The following is a 19,700-nucleotide window of genomic DNA, read 5'->3' as shown; positions in this document are numbered from 1 at the left end:
CTTCATATGGGACTACAGATTGCACATAATCCAAAGAAAACACCTGTGTAAACCTAAAGAATCTAGGGGATTGACACTCCCGAACATTTTATACTACTATTGGGCAGTACATATTAAAAACATAATTTATTGGTTGGACAGCTCTGCCCAACAGGTAGAACGGATAAGAATGGAGAAAGAGGATTGCTCTCCTTTTAATATAGGAGCGAACCTCTTCTCCCTGATAAAATTAAACAATACAATATATAAGAAGAACCCAATTATCCATAACACAATACGAATTTGGAAACAAATAAAACTAACTTTGAAATTAAGAAACTTATCGCTTTTATCTCCAATAGTTAATAATCCCTCATTTAAACCATCTCTCACTGACAAAACGAATACCTATTGGGAAAGATTAGGAATTAAAAGGATTGGAGACATGTATGAAATGGGAATTTTTTTATCATTTCAACAATTACAATTAAAATACAACTTGAAAAGTAACCAATACTTTAAATACCTTCAAATTCGAGACTATTTGAAAAAGCACATACAAGGATATCAAATTCTAACTTTAGATTTATTAGATGAAGCAATGAACATTAAGGCAGATTCAAGCAATTTAATATCATATTTATATAATATAATTTTAAATATAGAATGACCACTGACAGAGGCAATCAGAGCATATTGGGAACGAGAATTACTGATAAAAATTTAGAAAGATACATGGGAAAAATACCTGATATATATACATAAATGTTCAATTAATGCAAAACACAATCTAATACAATTTAAAATCTTACATAGATTATACTACTCGAAAACTAGACTGAATAAAATCTATCCAAATATCTCTCCCATCTGTGATAAATGCCACTATAACACACTCTTTTGTCTCCTGTATAAAACTTCATAAATTCTGGAACGAAATTTTTGAAATTTTTACAAAATTATTTAATAGAAGACTTGAACCTAATACAGAAATGTTTATCTTTGGATCAATGGAAGATGGGAATAGGTTAAATACGTTTCAAAAATCTCTCCTTAATTATGGTTTAATAATGGCAAAAAAACATACTTAAATTTTGGAAAAATGTGCCAACACCAACACTCAAATTGTGGATTTCTAATATGTCGGAAACGGCATATCTTGAAGAAATGCGACTCCTCCTAGCAGATAAAGTAGACCAATTCTTAATGATTTGGTCTCCTTTTATCGACTTCTTACAAGCATATGGTGCAACACAACCATAGAAATAAAATGTTTCAGAATCAGGTGATGGGTGGCCAGGAACATTAAATAGGTATATCGCTGTCAATCTCCTTTTTTTTCCACTTTGTCTCTTTCTCTTTCTCTTTTTACTTCTTCTTCTTGCTTTTTACTTCTTTCTTCTCTCGGGCTATCTTACTATTTCACGCACCAATGTCAATCTCTCCTTTTCTATTCTGTTCTTCCTTACTCCTGTTTTATTATTAAATTAAAAATAAGAACTTGTTTATGAAATGTAATATGTCAATAAGTATTAGGTACTGTGGTACCACATTATTGTACTTACTTCTGAAAAAAAAAAAAAAAAAAGATGATTTAATGATAGTTTATTGTCACATGCACCTTGGTACAGTCAAATGCTTTGTTTTGCAAACAACCTGGCAAAATCATACAAGCAGACCTCACCGAGGCAGTACATAAGAGTTGCCACATTTCTGGTGCCAAGATTCAAAGGATGAGAGACTTTATTCATATCAATAAATTGGAAAAGCTGGGGCTGTTCTCCTTGAAGTGAAGGAGATTTAATTTAAATTTTAATTTTGTTCCCACATTTATCATTGGATCATAGAATGGGTACAGAATGGAATGAGACCTTCAAGCCCAAGTGATATCTGAAATATCAGAAGATGTCTTTCACCTTGTTTTCTCCGCAATTAAACACTTATTTAGATTCTCTTTCTACAGTTCTAATGAAAGTCTGTCAAGCTGAATCACTAACTCTGTTTTGTTCTGAACAATTGCTGTCTGACATGTGGAGTATTTTCATCATTTTCTGCAGTAGAGTCATGGGGCTCCACAGCATGGAAACAAGCCCTTTGGCCAGATTTGTCCATGCCGACCAAATTGCCTAACTGAATATAGTTCTACTTGCCAGCACTTGTACAGTTTTGCTCCAAACCTTCCCTGTGCATGTACCTGTCTCATTGTCATTTAAATGATGTAGTTGTGCCCACTTATCCACCTCAACCACTCCCTCTGGTGGCTCAATCTATGTAATGACCACCCGTCTGAAGTTACCTCTCAAATCCCTTTGAAACGTTTGCCTTTCGACTTAGACATATTCCCTCTGGGTTCAGATGCCCCTGCTCTGGGGAAAAGTCAATAACTATTCACCTTATCCATGCCTCTCATGATTTTTCAAACCTTATAAGGTCACCCCTCAGCTCTGGGGGGAAAGGACCCACCCACCCAGCCTCTCCTTGTAGCTCAAACCCTCCAGACAACTTGCTAACTCACCTTGATCCCATGTGATCTGACCTTCCAGACCAACCTACCATGCGGTAGCTTGTCAAAGACCTTGCTATGGTCTGAAGAAGGGTCTCGACATGAAACATTACCCATTCTTTCTCTCCACAGATGCTGCCTGTCCCGCTGAGTTACTCCAGCATTTTGTGTCTACCAAAGACCTTGCTAAAATCTATGTACATAAAATCTACTGCACTGCTCTCATCAATCTCATAATGTTCCACTATATTCATTGATGCTCCTTAAAACTTGAAGTAAAGCACAGAATCTCTTCAATTCTAGGTCGCCAAGTTATCCTCCGCCTGGATGTGGCAAAAGCAAATCAAAACTGAAACCAGAGCAAGATGGAATTCCCAAATCTCAGAAACTGCTCAAGAGGAACTGTTCCAATTCTGCAAAAGTGGAAGATGGTTGTGATTCCAAACCTCACAAACCTATTGGCCGTTCTTTTTCCAGTGATCCCAGAACTGATCAGACTAATTCGTCAAAGCCACATAAACTTTTAAGTCGATCATGTTCTGCCACCATGAGGCTGGATGAAAATCTTCCTTTGAAGTCCCACAAATTACTGAGCAGGACATGTTCTGGTGACACCAGATGCGAGCACAACAGTGCACCCAAACCACATAAACTGCTGAGCAAGTCTTGTTCCAGCACTCTGAAGACAGAGGACACAGATGGACTGAAACACCACAAACTGCTGAGCAGATCTTACTCCAGCAATGCCAAAGTGGGTAAGACAGAGCTGTGCAAAGAGCCCACTTCTGAGGGTAGAAGACTCTCACTTACCTCAGGTCTCATTGGCATTTTAGCACCTTCCTCTTCATCACAGCCCACAGTACGTACTTACCTGATTGTGATTTCTCTATTTTCCCTTGGTGTGAATTCAGTGAAGGGATTTCATATGTTCCAGAGATTAGTATTAACAAAAATCTGCAGGAAGTTAGAAAATTAGTTTGCCTAATCTGAAACATTTAGATTCAGGACAACGCCATCAACATATACGTAAAAATTGAGTTGCAGCATTAAAGTTGGAATTTGATTATCAAGATTGTTGTATACATCTATTGAATTTAGATCAATACTGCAGATACATTAAATATTTTCAGCTTAAAATAAGATTTTGATCTATTCGCAACAATAGTGTAGGCATGTTTAAAATCACAGTATCCCAATATTACAGCAGTGTGGAGCAAGATTTTGTACTGTCACAGATATTTGTGTTGGCATTAGGGGGTGACAGAGGGTTGATATTTTTGGATATCATTGTGATACACTCTCTGGAGAAAAATTGGTCTCAATAATTTCCCCTCTCCGACAACATACCTTCTATTGACTCAGAAATAAACAACTTATACAGCAGCATTCAATGTTTACTTTGGTAAAAAGGTAAGAAGAAAGGAAAGGGGCACCAGTGTTTTCAGCCATTTTGTGTTTCTTTGCTCAATAATCCTTAATACCTTTGGTTATCAGCATTCTGATGATTACTGATTAACAGTTAGATGAGACATCAATTGTTGTCCCTGGAAGGGGGTTTCCAATTTCTACCTCCCTCTTTCTGTGGAAGTAATTACTAACTTTGTTCCTGAAATAGGATTTACTTTGCCCCTTTCCTTTGGAAATGGAAATAGATTCTATCTATCCTCACAGCAAAAATAGTCTCTCTCCATTCCACCTGTTTCTCTTAAAGACCGCAAATTTGTGATCAGTAGCAGGGAGATACATCTAGGAGCACAGGTTTGGATCTTTAAATTCTAAGTGCATTTATCTATTTGGTAGAAATGCTGCAACATTAGTGGACTACTTTCCTTATTCCAACACATTCACCTACATTGACTGAGGGATAAGATATACATGCATTTTCTGAAGGATAAAGATATACGTGCATTTCTGAGGGATAAGATATAAGATATTCATTTGTATAGACATGGTCTGATTAGGGATATCTATCAAGGTTTTGTACAAGATCGTGTCTCTAGCGTCATACTCATTTTTTTTAAGATGGGACCAAAACGCTTGATGATGGCAGAGCTGTAGATGTCTATATGGATTTTAACAAGGCACATGACAAAGTTCCACATGGTAGGCTGCTCTGGAAGGTTAGATCATAAAGGATGCAAGGAGAGATAGCCGATTGGATAGAAAATTGGCTTAATGGAAGGAAGCAGAGGGTGATAGTGGAAGGTTGCTTTTTTGGACTGGAGGCTTAGGAATAATGGTGTGCCTCAGGGTTTGGTGCTGGGCCCATTGTTGTTTGTCATCTATATCAATGATTTGGATGAGAATGTACACCATGATTAGCAATTTTGCAGATGACTCTCAAGTGTGTGGTATTGTAGGTTGTGAAGATGGTTCTCAGAACTGCAATAGGATCTTGATCGGTTGGGCAAGTGGGCTGAGGAATGTTTGATGGAATGTTTGATACAGAGAATTTTGGGACGTTTAACCAGGGCAGGACCTACACAGTGAATTGCAGGGCTCCGGCGAGTGTGGTAAAGCAGAGGAATCTAGGAGTGCAGATACATATTTCCTTGAAAGTGTTATCACAGATAGATAGGGTGGTCATGAAGGCATTAGGCACATTGGCCTTCATCAGTCAGAATAATGAGTATAGAAGTTGAGAGGTTAAGTTACAATTGCACAAGACATTGGTCAGGCCACATTTAGAGTATTATGTTCGGTTTCGGTCACCCGAGGGTGCAGAGACAATTTACGAGAATGTTGATAGGACTCAAGGGCCTGAGCTGTAGGGAGTGGTTGAGCAGACTACAACTTTATTCTTTGGAGCAGGGGGAGATGAAGGGTGTTCTCATAGACATGTATTACTGTAAATCATGAGAGGAATAGATAGTCCAAATGCACAGAATCTTTTACTCACAGTAAGGGAATCAAGAACCAGAGGACATAGGTTTAAGATGAGAGGGGAAAGATTTCATAGGAACCTCAGGGGCAACATTTTTACACAAAGGGTGGTAGGTATTTGGTACGAGCTGCTAGAGGAGGTAGTTGAGGTAGGTACGAACACAATGTTTAAAAAAACATTTGGACAGGTGCATGGTTTTGAAGGATATGGGCCAAACGCAGGCAGATGGTACTAGTGTAGATGGGGCATGTTGGTAAGGATGGACAAGTTGGACCAAAGACACTATTAGTCTATGATTGTTATTAATAGTAATTTCAACCCCAGAGTGTCATGAACAAACCATCTAAAAGGTTAAATTAAACATCTGTTAAAGTTTGATTTTTGTTTATAAATCCCGATGTGGTCTCCCTCCACCCTCTTTAACCTCCTTCCACACCACAACCCATCTCTTTGAGCAGGCCTTTGATCATTTGCCTTAGTTTCTCTTTAAGGAACAGTGTCAAATTGTGTTTGATTATATCCATGTGAATCACTTTGGGCTATTTTGCTACCTTAATGCTTCTACATAACTACAAATGATGGTTGTTGTTCCACAACAGCTTCTGTATTGGTTGGTCTCATGGAAACCACTGTGTAAAATGCTGTGTACACAGCCAGCATCGCTGCAAATTCTTGCTGACTCAGCAGGGCACGTGTTTACAGCTATGAGTAACACGCTGACTGAGAGACTAAAACATCAAATTTCCATCTGCTCAGCCTTGGACCAGATAGTTTGGCTCTGAGTTCTACACAGCTGATGTATCTATATATTTGTTTAGGTATAGTTTTAAAAGAACCATGTTGATTAAGTGTTATTGCAGCTGTGTCTTTTCATGTTGAATCTTTAGTATGAAGGGCTTTAGGGATATTTTTCATCTACTTTCACTATTGAAAGATTTAAAGGAAACATGCAATTTATGTTAAAATGCTTAGTGGAAAATGAGATTGTTACTAATAATAATTTCAACTCAGAGTTGAATCCACCAGCTACCCCACAGCCTATCATTCTTTATTAGGGCACAAGTCAGGAGTGTGCTGGATTGCATGCTGCTTCCCTGAGTGTTCCATCATCAGTCAAAATATGTAGCACAATGCAAGGTAAAATAAGCCCAATTGATTTGGTACACCATAAATAACCATAAACATTCACTTCCTACATGCCAATGCATAATGGCTGCAGTGTGCATCATCTAAAAATTCACTGCAGTTACTCACTCAGGCTACTCCAACAGAGGGAGTAAGATGAGCAGGCGAGGACTCTATTCCATGGAGCGCAGGAGGATGAAGGGTGATCTTAAAGAGGTGTATAAAATCATGAGAGGAACAGATAGGGTAGATGCGCAGAGACTCTTGCCCAGAGTAAGGGAATCGAGAACCAGCTGAAATATGTTTAAGGTCAGGAGGGAAAGATTTAATACGAACCTCAGGGGTAACTTTTTCACACAAAGGGTGGTAGGTGTATGGAATGAGCTGCCGGAGGAGGCAGTTGAGGCAAGTACTGTTGCAATGTTTAAGGGACTAGTATACATGGGGCATGTTGGCCTGTGTGGGCAATTTGGGCCGAAGGGCCTGTATCCACGCTGTATGACTCTGACCTCCCAAACCACCAATCTCTACCTGCAAAAGGAACAAATTCATCAGGTGCATGGAACATCGCACCTGTAGGTTTCTTTTCAAGTCACTGACCTGACTTGGAAATAAGATTGCTGTTTCTTTATCAATGCTGGGTGTAAATCTTTGACTTCCTTCCATAAAATTACTGTGGGAGTACCTCCACCAGAAGGACTATGAATCATAGAATCATGGACAGACAGCACAATGGCACAGCTTGTGGAGTTGCTACATCAGTGCTCCAGTGACTTGGGTTCAACCCTGATCTCCAGTGCTTTCCTCAGGGTGCTCTGGGTTTCTTCCAACATTTCGAAGGTATGCAGGTTGGTGGGTTGATTGGCCACTATAAATTGTACTTACAGTGTAGGTGAGTGTTAGAAGTTGGAGAGGGAGCTGATGGCAATGTTTGGCAAGTAATACATGGTATGAATGTAGGTTTGGTAGAAGTGTGTACTTGATGGCCAATGCAGATTCAATAGGCCAAAGAGTTTGTTCAGCAGCTGTCTGACACTGTGATTGCAGTCGTTCAAAAGCCAGCTTACTACCATCTACTCAGTGCAATGGACAGAGCCACTAAACTTGGACTTGCAGGTAATGCACAGATGCACGGAGAAAAGACACTCAAATAATGCAATATTGTGATTATCTATTAATTAAATTGCGTTTTACATTTGATAAATCTCATCTGTTGACAGGCAATTGTTGTATCAGAAATATTGTGGACATTTCACTGGTTAAAAGGCAGATTTTCAAAGATCAACAGCTGAGAAGAGTATAGAAAGCAACTATGGCTGAATTTACCTCTGGACTTGTAATGATGGGTGAACTGTAACTCTGTTGCTTCTCATGTCCTTGCGGAGGAAAGCCGTGAGTCTGGGACTCCTATTGTGAGCCTAATGCCCCTGTCCCAGTTAGGAAACCTGAACGGAAACCTCTGGAGACTTTGCGCCCCACCCAAGGTTTCCGTGCGGTTCCCGGAGGTTGCAGGTGGTTACCGGAGGTTGCAGGTAGTGGAAGCAGGTAGGGAGACTGACAAAAACCTCCGGGAACCACACGGAAACCTTATGTGGGGCACAAAGTCTCCAGAGGTTACCGTTCAGGTTTCCTAAGTGGGACAGGGGCATTACCTTTTTAAATGCATAACAGAAGTTATGAACTTTCTCAGCAGACTAGAGTAAATTCATAAGTTATAGGAGCAGATTTAGGCCATTTGGCCCATTCAATCATGGCTGATCTATCTTTCCATCTCAACCCTATTCTCCTTCCTTCTCCTCATAACCAGTGCTGAAGTTGTGCTGAAGGGCCTGTTTCCACGCTGTATGACTGACTCTATATAGGGTAAAAAAAGATTGTTTTGAGTCAGGTCAGGGTTGTGAGAGAGTATCCATGAGGTTTCAACAATAGCTTTGTATTTGGAAAGCAAAATATTTCATGCCATCCAAAAAAAAATTTCAAGATATTGAATATACTTTTTCATAAAAAATATATAAAATGCTGGAAACCATATTGGTGCCTTAGCTGACATAGTTTCTTCATTAGGATAAAAATGTTACAGCAGAAAACATGATGGCTCAGTTGGGGTTTGGTCAGGAGCTCTACCTAATCCAAGTAACTTTCTTCAGATGAAAATCCTGCTTGTAGGTGGAATGGTTCCTCCAATTATGATCGAATGGGCAAACTCTGGATTTTTCTTGATGAATTGAGAAATGTAATTTGCTGTTAGCATGATTACTGTTGGACTTAATGGTTACATTTATTATTCTCTTTTTGTTCTTTTTTCCCTTTAGTCTGGCTTTAATGTGAAAACACTAGTATCAAGGGAGCATGGATTTCTCGTGCAGGTAAGGAGCTTATCAGCATTATTTCTTCCAACCATTAACACGGTTGTTACTTTCATGTAATTAACAAGACCTTATTCTGTTCAGACAATTGAATACGCAGAGCAGCGCATACCGGTCCTCAACGAATACTGTGTCGTGTGTGATGAGCCTCATGTCTTTCAGAATGGACCAATGCTACGGGTGAGTGGAACGTGACTTCCATTTACTTTAAACATAATTATGTGTTTCAATGCAGTGTGCACTCAGTGACGAAAATGTACATGATTCAGAAAAGAAACAAATTAATGTGTGTTGATTTTTTTTTTGCTCAGCAGCTGAACATCATAAATGTTTTTTTGAATTACTTCACTGCCTGCTTCTCATCGAAACATAGAAACGTAGAAATATAGGTGCAGGAGCAGGCCTTTCGCCCCTTCGAGCCAACACAGCCATTCAATGTGATCATGGCTTATCATCCAAAATCAGTACCCCATTCCTGTTTTTTCCCCATATCCCTTGATTCCTTTAGCCCTAAGAGCTAATTCTAACTCTCTCTTGAAAACATCCCGTGAATTTGGCTCCACTGCCTTCTGTGGCAGAAAATTCTCTGCAGTGGAGTGGAGGCCAGTTGACTGGATGTTTTCAAGAGAGAGTTAGATTTAGCTCTTAGGGCTAACGGAATCAACGATATGGGGATAAAGGAGGAACGGGGTACTGATTTTGGATGATCAGCCATGATCATATTGAATGGCGGTGCTGGCTCGAAGGGCCGAATGGCCTAATCCTGCACCAATTTTCTATGTTTCTATGCCCCTTCTCTCTTCCAGCTTTCTTTCCCACCCCTCTGAAATCAATCCAAAGAAGCATTGTGACCTGAAAAGTCCCCTTTCAATGCACTCGAAGGACGATGCCTGACCCGCCGAGTTACTCCAGCATTTTGTGTCTTTCTTTGATATAAACCAGCATCTGCAGTTTCTTGTTACCATACCTTAATCAAGTGCCTATTTCAAAAGCCATACAATTATAACTTCCCCTCTTCATCTGATTGTTTCTCCTTGTAATATCTTCCGTGACTAGATTTATTTTTCATTGCTTTTGATCTGTTTGCTGAACTACACTTTTTCCTAGTAAAACATTGATAAGGGCAAGTTCATCGATTTTAGTCATCACCATAGACTTATTCCACTTGTTTTCTGTTACAATCTCATCCCCAGGTCAAACAAGCACACTGTTCAGTCTCAGCATCTTCAAACAAAGTTTCCGACTCGTATAATGCTTCTTCCTCCCTTCCTACTTCCCATCTGCGTTCAGTCTTGCTCTCATCGCCTTGCTTGCTTGCTTGTGGGGCTTTTGTCTCCACTCTCATGCTTCCAATAATCTCTGGGCCTTTCTCTGTCAACCAATGTTTTCCTTGTTTTTTTTGCGCCATGAGAAAATCCCTCCCCAAGACCTTGGTCTTCTCCTATTTCACTTTCTTTGCAAGTTCTTTAAATCTCAGCACTTCGGCTAAACCATGGCAACATCTTTGGTTCAGCAGTCATTTTACCAGGGTTATTTATTCCACACAATTCACAAAATCAAGGCATCCTCGTCTGTGGGTTGTTGGCATTCTATTTTAATCTTAGTATTATTTTTTTTTTAAATTATACTACTATTACACATACATTTTACACCGTTGGATCAGTTCTGCAGACATTTTCACTGTTTTGTATGGCGCCATGAAATGGAAACAGATACAAAATGCTGAACATCTAGGTGTTGGGAAACAGTGACCTTCAGAGCAACACCTGAACCAAGCTTCCTATGTTTACAGTACAGCGCAGTTTCACTGATGGCATAGCTGTTGGAGAACAGATAACACCTTGTGCTCGATCTATCATGGATATATCACTGTGGTAGAGGTGGGGCAATGGTAACAAACATAACAGCTGTGGTTGCAACTCAAATTAGTTATTTCCAGCTGGTAGTTGTATTTCATGGACCAAATAAAACAAAGAGGCTTCAAGTCTCACAATAATCATCTTAATTAGAAATGGTATTCGGACCAGACAGATTTATGTTGTGTTTTGTAATTCAAACAGATTTTTTTGTTTAATCTTAATTACAACCATGGGGCTTTAAGATGCTGTCTCAATTTAATCCTTTCAGATTTGTTAACTCTGCTGAGAGAACTATTCCTGATGTTAATGGAAAGACTTCATACATTTTCCATCCTAAAAGCATAAAAGCATTCAAAAAGAATATGTCACAATTTTGCTCAGGACAATTAAGGGAAATCTTCTTGCTATGTTAATCAATTGCTAAACACTTGTCAAGCAAAATAAATCTGTCCTCAAAATGTCAGTATGTTTTTACTGTTACTTTGCAATCTCCAATACTTCTACCAGGAAATCACTCCTGTGCTGACATAACTAGTTCAAAAGAAATAGAAGATATTTAAGGTCTTGGAATTATTCAAATACTGTTGAAAGTTTGAAACATAACTGTCAGTTGAGCATAATTCAATAGTGTGGTCCCAATCCATGGGTCATCATTGTGTAATATGCATTTGTGCAAAGAGTGTAGAATGTTGTTTAAGTGGCAGATTTCCATTCAACTAGGTGTTCTTTATCTTTATTGGGTTATCTCAGGAAACAGGGTTGGAGTAGACAATAGGTGCAGTAGTAGGCCATTCGGCCCCAAGCCAGCACCGCCATTCCAGTGTATACAAGCCTAGCCGCTCCATTCTATCAACATATGACAGTCCCGCCATCCTAAGAATTAACCTCATGAACCTACACTGCACTCCCTCTGAACAGTTTTGGAGCCCATGGCAGGACAATGATTTGGAGAAGTTTGGGAAATAAGACTCAACTCTGCACGGAAGGTTTAGTGGGCGATTGATGTTAGCCTGAACTCGGTGGGCAGAAGGGCCTGTTTCCATGCTGTATCTCCAAACTAAACTAAGCTTGCTAATTACATCAGCCAAGAATGACTTTAAATAACGTATGCTCTGAATATTTGAATAATTCCAAAACTCTGAATTACTGTTCCATCAGTTCTTTGGTTATGCCGTTGGTGCAAATAACGTCGAATGAGCTAATTTAGGCTATGCTTTGCTGAATCATCCAACTAAGCTAAATGTCCCATCCCTAACCACCCACCACTCTTCCAACCTTTATTCAGTCCAATCAAGATTGATCCTAAAAATAGTTAGCTTTGTAATACTCGATTCTGTTTAACTTTGTTCAGATTTCCTTTTCATCCCGAAAAAATACAACTGTACATGAGATGTGTGATATCAAAAAATACTTCATGATAGGAAGGTGTAAATTATTATTTTTAGTCAAAGTTAAAGTCAGAGAATGAAATAATTAATCATCCAGGGCTCTCACTTTGTCATGTGTCATCACAGTGTACAATACATTTCTGAAAAAGTGCCTTGTAAACCTACGCTGCACTCCCTCAATAGCAAGAATGTCCTTCCTCAAATTTGGAGACCAAAACTGCACACAATACTCCAGGTGTGGTCTCACTAGGGCCCTGTACAACTGCAGAAGGACCTCTTTGCTCCTATACTCAACTCCTCTTGTTATGAAGGCAAACATGCCATTAGCTTTTTTCAGTGCCTGCTGTACCTGCATGCTTACTTTCAGTGACTGATGAACAAGGACACCCAGATCTCATTGTACTTCCCCTTTTCCTAACTTGACACCATTCAGATAATAATCTGCTTTCCTGTTCTTGCCATTTATCCACATTAAACTGCATCTGCCATGCATCTGCCCATTCACCCAACCTGTCCATGTCACCCTGCATCCTCATAGCATCCTCCTCACAGTTCACACTGCCACCCAGCTTTGTGTTATCTGCACATTTGTTAATGTTACTTTTAATCCCTTCTTTAGTGTATTTTGTAAATAGCTGTGGTCCCAGCACCGAGCCTTGCGGTACCTCACTAGTCACTGCCTGCCATTCTGAAAGGGACCCATTAATCCATACTCTTTGTTTCCTGTCTGCCAACCAATTTTTTTATCCATGCCCGTACCCTACCATCAATACCATGTGCTCTAATTTTACCCACTAATCTACTATGTGGGACCTTATGAAATGCTTTCTGAAAGTCCAGGTACACTACATCCACATGGCTCTCCATTGTCCATTTTCCTAGTTACATCCTCAGATGATTAGTCAAGCATGATTTCCCCTTCGTAAATCCATGCTGACTTGGACCGATCCTCTTACTCCTTCCAAATGTGCCGTTATTTCATCTTTTATAATTGACTCCAGCATCTTCCCCACCACCGATGTCAGGCTAACTGGTCTATAATTCCCCGTTTTCTCTCGCCCACCTTTCTTAAAGAGTGTGGTAACATTAGCTACCCTCCAATCCACAGGAACTGATCCTGAATCTATAGAACATTGGAAAATGATCACCAATGCATCCACAATTTCTAGAGCCATTTCCTTAAGTACCCTGGGATAGAGACCATCAGGCCTTGGGGATTTATCAGCCTTCAATTCATTCAAATGATTTTTCCCAGCTCCCTGAGTTTACTTTTTCTCTGGTTCGGACCCACATTGCATTAAAGATGAACTGGAAACACAATGAAGTACAGATGCTGGATTCTTGAGCAAAACAGAACATGCTGAGGGAACTTGGCAGGTCAAGCAGCATCTGTGGAGGCAATGGATAGGCAATGTTTTGACTCAAGTGTTTTGACCTGAATCTTTGCCTGTCCACTCACTCCACAGATACTGCCTGACCAGCTATATAAGAAAGATGTGGAGGGATATGGGCCAAACACAGCCATATGGGAATAGCTTAGATGGGGCAACTTGGTTGGCATAGACATGTTGGGCCAAAGGGCCTGTTTCTGTGCTGTGTGATTATGACATCCTGGAGTATGGCTTTATCTAAGTGAATTATTACACAATTAAAAACTGAATCCTTGTCTCAAATACTTTAATTTCCTAGTGTGGCACCTGTTAAACTAGCCAGATCTGTGCATCATGCACGGTTTTTATCAGTAATCTCCTGTCGTCAGTTGTAATTCGTCATGTGCGAATTATTTTGACACAAATGCTGGAGAAACTCAGTGGGTCAGGCAGCATCTATGGAGCGAAGGAATAGGTGACGTTTTGGGTCGAGACCCTTCTTCAGTCTGAAGCACCTTAACTCCATTTCACACTGGATTTTGGCAATCCCATTCTTTTTTCGAGTGTGACCTGATACGCCATTGGTGATATATGCAATCATGTTTCAGTGCACCTAACATTGGCAAAATCTGACCTCTGGGTAAAGAAAGAAAGGATTGAATAAATGTATCAAGATGATTTTACATTTAAATTAAAGTATGTTCTTTGTTCTTTAATTGATTTGAAGGCCTCAACATTTAATTGGCAAATTATTTCTAAATTTCCTTGCATGTTAATAAATAATAAATGAGAGCTTCCTGCCTGGGGGGGCGCCAAGAACCATGAGGGACTCGGTGGGGGGGGGGGGGGGGGGGGGGAGGGGGGGGGAGGGAGGGAGGGAGGCACCGTGAATGAAGCGGGCCGCCAAAAAAGTAGGGGGACCCGGTGCCACGTGTGGTAGCAGGCACTAGATAGGACAGGTCAGTGAACTTTTATAACTTTGGTGCCTAAACGTAGCGACACTTGTGTACTGCCTACGTGAGGTCTGCTACATGATGTTACTGGGTTATATGCAAAACAAAGCATTTCACTGTACTTAGGTACATGTGACAATAAAGTATTGTTTATTCATAGACATTTGTGCCATTAGTCATCCCCACATTAGTAGATATGCTTCTGGATCACCTATATAGCATTTCAAAAACACTGGTGAAACACCATCAATACTATCTCAACAAAATTCCCTGACTTCACCAACATCAGTGTCCTCTCCAGCCCAACATGGTCCTAAGCATTTTTTGTCAACAATGCTGGATTTGTGCACCCTTCACCAGATTCTCAACAAGGTCACTCTATTCTGAATTCTGTCATGGGAGGAGAACCCCCAGACTGACAGAGATAAGATTTAAGGATGTGCCGATGCTTCCCTGAAGAAGTGCAGCATCCCCAGTTCATGGTCTGTGACTCCTCAGAGTGAAGAAAGTGCATTCAGAATCCTAGAATCAAGAAGCTTTAAGTCATGCAATGGAAGAACATGGAAGCCCAGCGTAAATGTCAGAAGGAGTGCGCTACCTCCATGCCTGCTTTATCACCCTTCTCCTGTCTCATCTGTAGAAGCGTCTGTGGTTCCCATATTGGCCTCATCTGGCACCTCAGAGTCCACCAAGCTAGAGTGGAAAGTTGTTTTTCTTTTTGCCAAAGGACTGACCAAATAGATGGTTTTAGCCCCATAAAACCACTGAATAAAAATTTAAACCCAACCTCAAAACCCCACAAAACTCCAGTTTTAAAAGCGATGGATCAGATACAAGGCCACATGCGCAACAGGCCCAATCTAAGCATGTGCCTATTATTGAAATATTATAACGAGGTTGGCCAACTCAAATCCAGTTTTTCCTCAGCTAGAGAGAGGAGAGTGGCCACAGCCTAGTTCTTTCCCAGCACGGCTGTGGACCTGGAAGAACAGGAGTATTTCCCCAGTGTGCCAATAACAACCTTTATCCTACACTCTCTAATCAGAATGTGTGTGTCACTAAACCCCATTCACATCCTCATACAATGCCCCCTTCCTGAACTCTCTCTGGGCAATTAGATATGTAGGCTGAAGGAGAAATTGAGATGGAATGATTAAGTTGTATGGGTGTTAACCTTGTTGAGGTGTATAAAATCATGAGAGGAATAGATCAGGTAGATACACAGAGCCTCTTGCCCAGAGTAGGTGAATCGAGGACCAGAGGACAGTAAGGGTGGTGGGTGTATGGAACAAGCTGCCAGAGGAGGTAGTTGAGGCTGGGACTATCCCAACAATTAAGAAACTGTTAGACAGGTATGTTAGACAGGTACGTGGATAGGTCAGGTTTGGAGGGATATGGGCCAAACGCAGGCAAGTGGGACTAGTGTAGCTGGGATGTGGTGGCAGGTGTGGGCAAGTTAGGCTGAAGGGCCTCTTTCCACACTTTCATTCTATGACTCTAAATTGGCAAAATCATGCAGAGAGAGAAAACAGGTGGGATTAATGGCATGGCATAAGAGACAGAAAAAAAAGTGTTTAGAAATATTTGAAATTGAACTATCATTGTAAGAATAAACTGGAAAAAGGATTCCAAAATGCATTTTCAATTTATAATGTCAGGAGTGTATTAAATTTGGACAATCGATAGTTAATATTCTGCTCTGATTATTATGTTGTGAGGTCCTGCATGCTGAAAGTTATACCCTGCGAGTGCATTCATTGGATTAAATTCTTTAATCATTAGTCTGTGCTGTCAGACACACCATCACTCAGTCTGAAGAAGGGTCTCGACCCAAAACATCAGCCATTCCTTCTCTCCAGAAATGCTGCATATCCCGCTGAGTTACTCCAGCATTTTGTGTCTACCTTTGAGTCTACTCTTGCCATTCAATCACAGCTGATCTCTGCCTCCTAATCCAATTTCCCTGCCTTCTCCCCATAACCCTTGATACCCGTTCTAATCAAGAATTTGTCTATCTCTGCCTTAAAATTATCCACTGAAGGCCTCCACAGCCCTGTGTGGCAATGAGTTCCACACGACCCTCTCACTAAATAGGTTTCTCCTCACCTCCTTTCTAAAAGAGCACCTTTTAATTCTGAGGCTATAACCTCTGGTCCTGGACACTCCCATCAGTGGAAACATCCTTTCCACATCCACTCTATTGATGCCTTTCATTATTCTGTAAGTTGCAAATAGAAACTGCCCTCTAGTGGGCATATTTTTAGTTTCCCACACAACAGTACCTGGGAAGCAGAGCTTTTATTTAGTGGATAAAATGCTCTTGTGTGTCAATATCTCAGTCACAAAGGTAAAAGTTTACTTATTACTAGGAATTGGAAAAATTGATGGACCTCCTTGAAAATTAGTCAGGAATCTAGAATGTGCGGCATTATCTAAGCATGCCTGCAAGGTAACTGATTTTTCTTACATTGTTCAAATGTCTCCACATTAGGAATTAAACATTGCTGCTGAGAATTTGGAGCCCATCCAACTTTTTATACCCCTAGCTGTGTAGAAAAGTGTCTTGGAATGTGACATCTTCATTGATCCATTAAATAATTTAACAGAATTGTATAAAATATAACATTGACAGAAGGTATTTAAAATCCCACATAGGCACATTATATCTATCATTTATGTAATATGGCACAATAATTAAAAGGTGGTGACGTTAGTCTTATTCTGCCTGCCTTTTTTCCATTGTTTCATCAACATTTAATGGCGCAAGGGGTTCAAAGGACAGTAAACAGCAATTTGTCACAACCCTGGAATATTGTTACATTTGAACCCGTGGATTTGATAGATCATTACCATTATTTCACCAACCTATATGTATTTTGACAAAATGAGGCTGAATTCATTTCTTGAATTGACGTGATATTCGAGTCAAATATCATTAAAGCAACAAGAAATTTCAATATAATTTGGAAATGGGATAAGAAGTAGGCTGAAAGGTAGGAGTCATGATGTTGAGTAACTAGAAAAGCTGATTAGATTGTTGAATAGATTGCTTGGGCATCCATTCTTTTTAATTTATATTTATGAACTCTGTTCAGAACCTCAGTGCAAATGCGTTAAATTACCAATGATTGAAGAAGTGGATAGACAATCTGTCAAGTTTCAAAAGATAGTCACTGACTGACACAGTGTGTAAGATAAATTGTGTGAGTGGAGGAGAAGTGACGGTATTTCAGTGCAGTTAAGTGCAAAGCAAGTAGCAGTAAAAAATGGAATGGCATGTATCATATCAAAATAATTCATCATGAAGTTGGCTTGGAGTATAGCATATCCTGTTACTAAGAGCAGTATATTTAATTACATTGCAATAATCTACTCGGCGTAAATCGAAATCATGTTTGACTGCTTGAACATCATTGCGTTTGAGCTTCAGAATAGGGCAATAGAATAGGGAGGTAGACCTTCAGAATAGGGCAATCATTCATTGAAGTTAAAGGTGAAACTTGAATCCACAGGAGTAGGTGATGAGAAAAGGTGTTAATGATAAGCTGCCCATTTTTGAAAGAAGTCAGCAACAGATATATTTATATTATGGATCAATCTGAAGAAGGGTCTCGACCCAAAACATCACCATTCCTTCTCTCCAGAGATGCTGCCTGTCCCGCTGAGTTACTCCAGCATTTTGTGTCTACCTTCGATTTAAACCAGCATCTGCAGTTCTTTCCTACACATTTATACAATCGTTATCAGTCTGAGAACAGTTTTAAGTAGTTTTCGTTTTGCACACTTTTCCTCTAATTGGGAGTTTTCTACCCAGGCAACAATAATGTACATATGTAGAAACAATGAACTGCAGATGCTGGTTTACAAACAAAGACACAATGTGCTGGGTAACTCATTGGGCAGCATCCCTAGAGAACATGGATAGGTGACATTTTCAGTGGGGATCTTTCTTCGGACTGATTGTAAGGGGGTGGGGGGAAGAAAACTAGAAGAGAGTAGGGGCAGGGCAAAGCGTAGCAGGTAATCTTGTACATATATTTTAATTGTCTTGCTGAACTCTCTCCACCTACTCCTCAACAGCTGCATTTTAAATAAACTGTTCCATGTGAAGCATTGAACAAAACACAAAGTGCTGGAGGAACTCAACGCTCAGGCACAATCTGTGGAGGCAACAGGCAGATTATGTTTCGGGATGGAACCCTTCTTTGGACCCATTTACAAAATTGAACTTGTTTACATGCATAGACATGTTGGCACTGATAAGTAGCCAATCATAACCATCGTTATCCTGTTCCGTTTCTGAATATTACTGGTGCACTTGATTACTTTAAGAACCAGAAAGAACATGGCTAGTGATTTTAATCAGGAATCAGTGAACCATTCTGTATATCATATCTCCAGAAGGAGCAACAAAACTATTATTAAATGCTCATTGTGAACATCAGTAGAGGATTGAAGTCAGTGAGGTATGCAATGAATATCACTTAGCTTTTTTTTAAAGCAACACATCTTCAACCCTTAGATAGCTGAGCTAGTTTTAAACTTTAATTGAAATTAAATCCTAATCATTTTATTTGTCTTCCATCACAATTCCAGAAGGACATTGAGAATCTCTCTAAAAAGTAGTATAGATTAATTGGGAATTAATTGAATTTGTTTTCAGCTTCAGTTTTAGTTTTAGAGATACAGCGCAGAAACAGGATCTTCGGCCCACCGATTCTGTGCCGACCAGCGATTCCCATACACTAGCACGATCCAACACACTAGAGCAGGGGTTCCCAACCTTTTTCGTCCCGTTTACCGCTGGCAACTTTAATAGCACATAACAATATTATTTCACCTATTTATGAACAACTAATGATGAACAGACACCGATATACAAGAACCAAACACTGTCAATCAATGAGAAAAAATATGTGCAAATCCAGAATCAACAAATTTACCCCCTGGGGTAAATTTAGCCCCTGGATGGGAACCCTTGCACTAGGGATAATTTACAATTTAAGCCAAATTAACCTACAAACCTGTATGTCGTAAGGATGTGGCACCCGGGGAAAACCCACATGGACACAGGGAGAACGTGTAAACTCCGTACAGACAGCACCCGCAGTCAGGATCGAACCCGGGACTCTGGCATTGTAAGGCAGTAACTCTACCTCTGTGCCACCGTGCCACCCCAACCAATCAACAAGGAAATGCATGAGATTCATCAAAGGATATTTATGTGCTGCTTATTAAAGCAAATACGGAACTCATGCAGAATGTCTATACCT

The 19,700-nt window shown here is 40.0% G+C and overlaps 1 protein-coding gene across 1 annotated transcript in view; it reads left to right on the top strand.

Annotated features, from left to right (window-relative positions):
* The window catches only part of parp8 (poly(ADP-ribose) polymerase family member 8), a 398,103-nt gene that overhangs the window by 300,866 nt on the left and 77,537 nt on the right, over window positions 1-19,700 (top strand). Inside the window, exons 12-14 of the mRNA XM_033030967.1 lie at window positions 2,786-3,341; window positions 8,804-8,857; window positions 8,942-9,037. Of these exons, the coding sequence (XP_032886858.1) occupies window positions 2,786-3,341; window positions 8,804-8,857; window positions 8,942-9,037 (706 nt within the window). The remainder of the gene's footprint in view (window positions 1-2,785; window positions 3,342-8,803; window positions 8,858-8,941; window positions 9,038-19,700) is intronic.

This window comes from Amblyraja radiata, chromosome 1 (assembly GCF_010909765.2).
Source record: "Amblyraja radiata isolate CabotCenter1 chromosome 1, sAmbRad1.1.pri, whole genome shotgun sequence".
Classification (NCBI taxonomy): domain Eukaryota; kingdom Metazoa; phylum Chordata; class Chondrichthyes; order Rajiformes; family Rajidae; genus Amblyraja; species Amblyraja radiata.
Note: the sequence above shows the minus strand (reverse complement) of the source record. Positions and strands in the feature narration are given on the sequence as shown.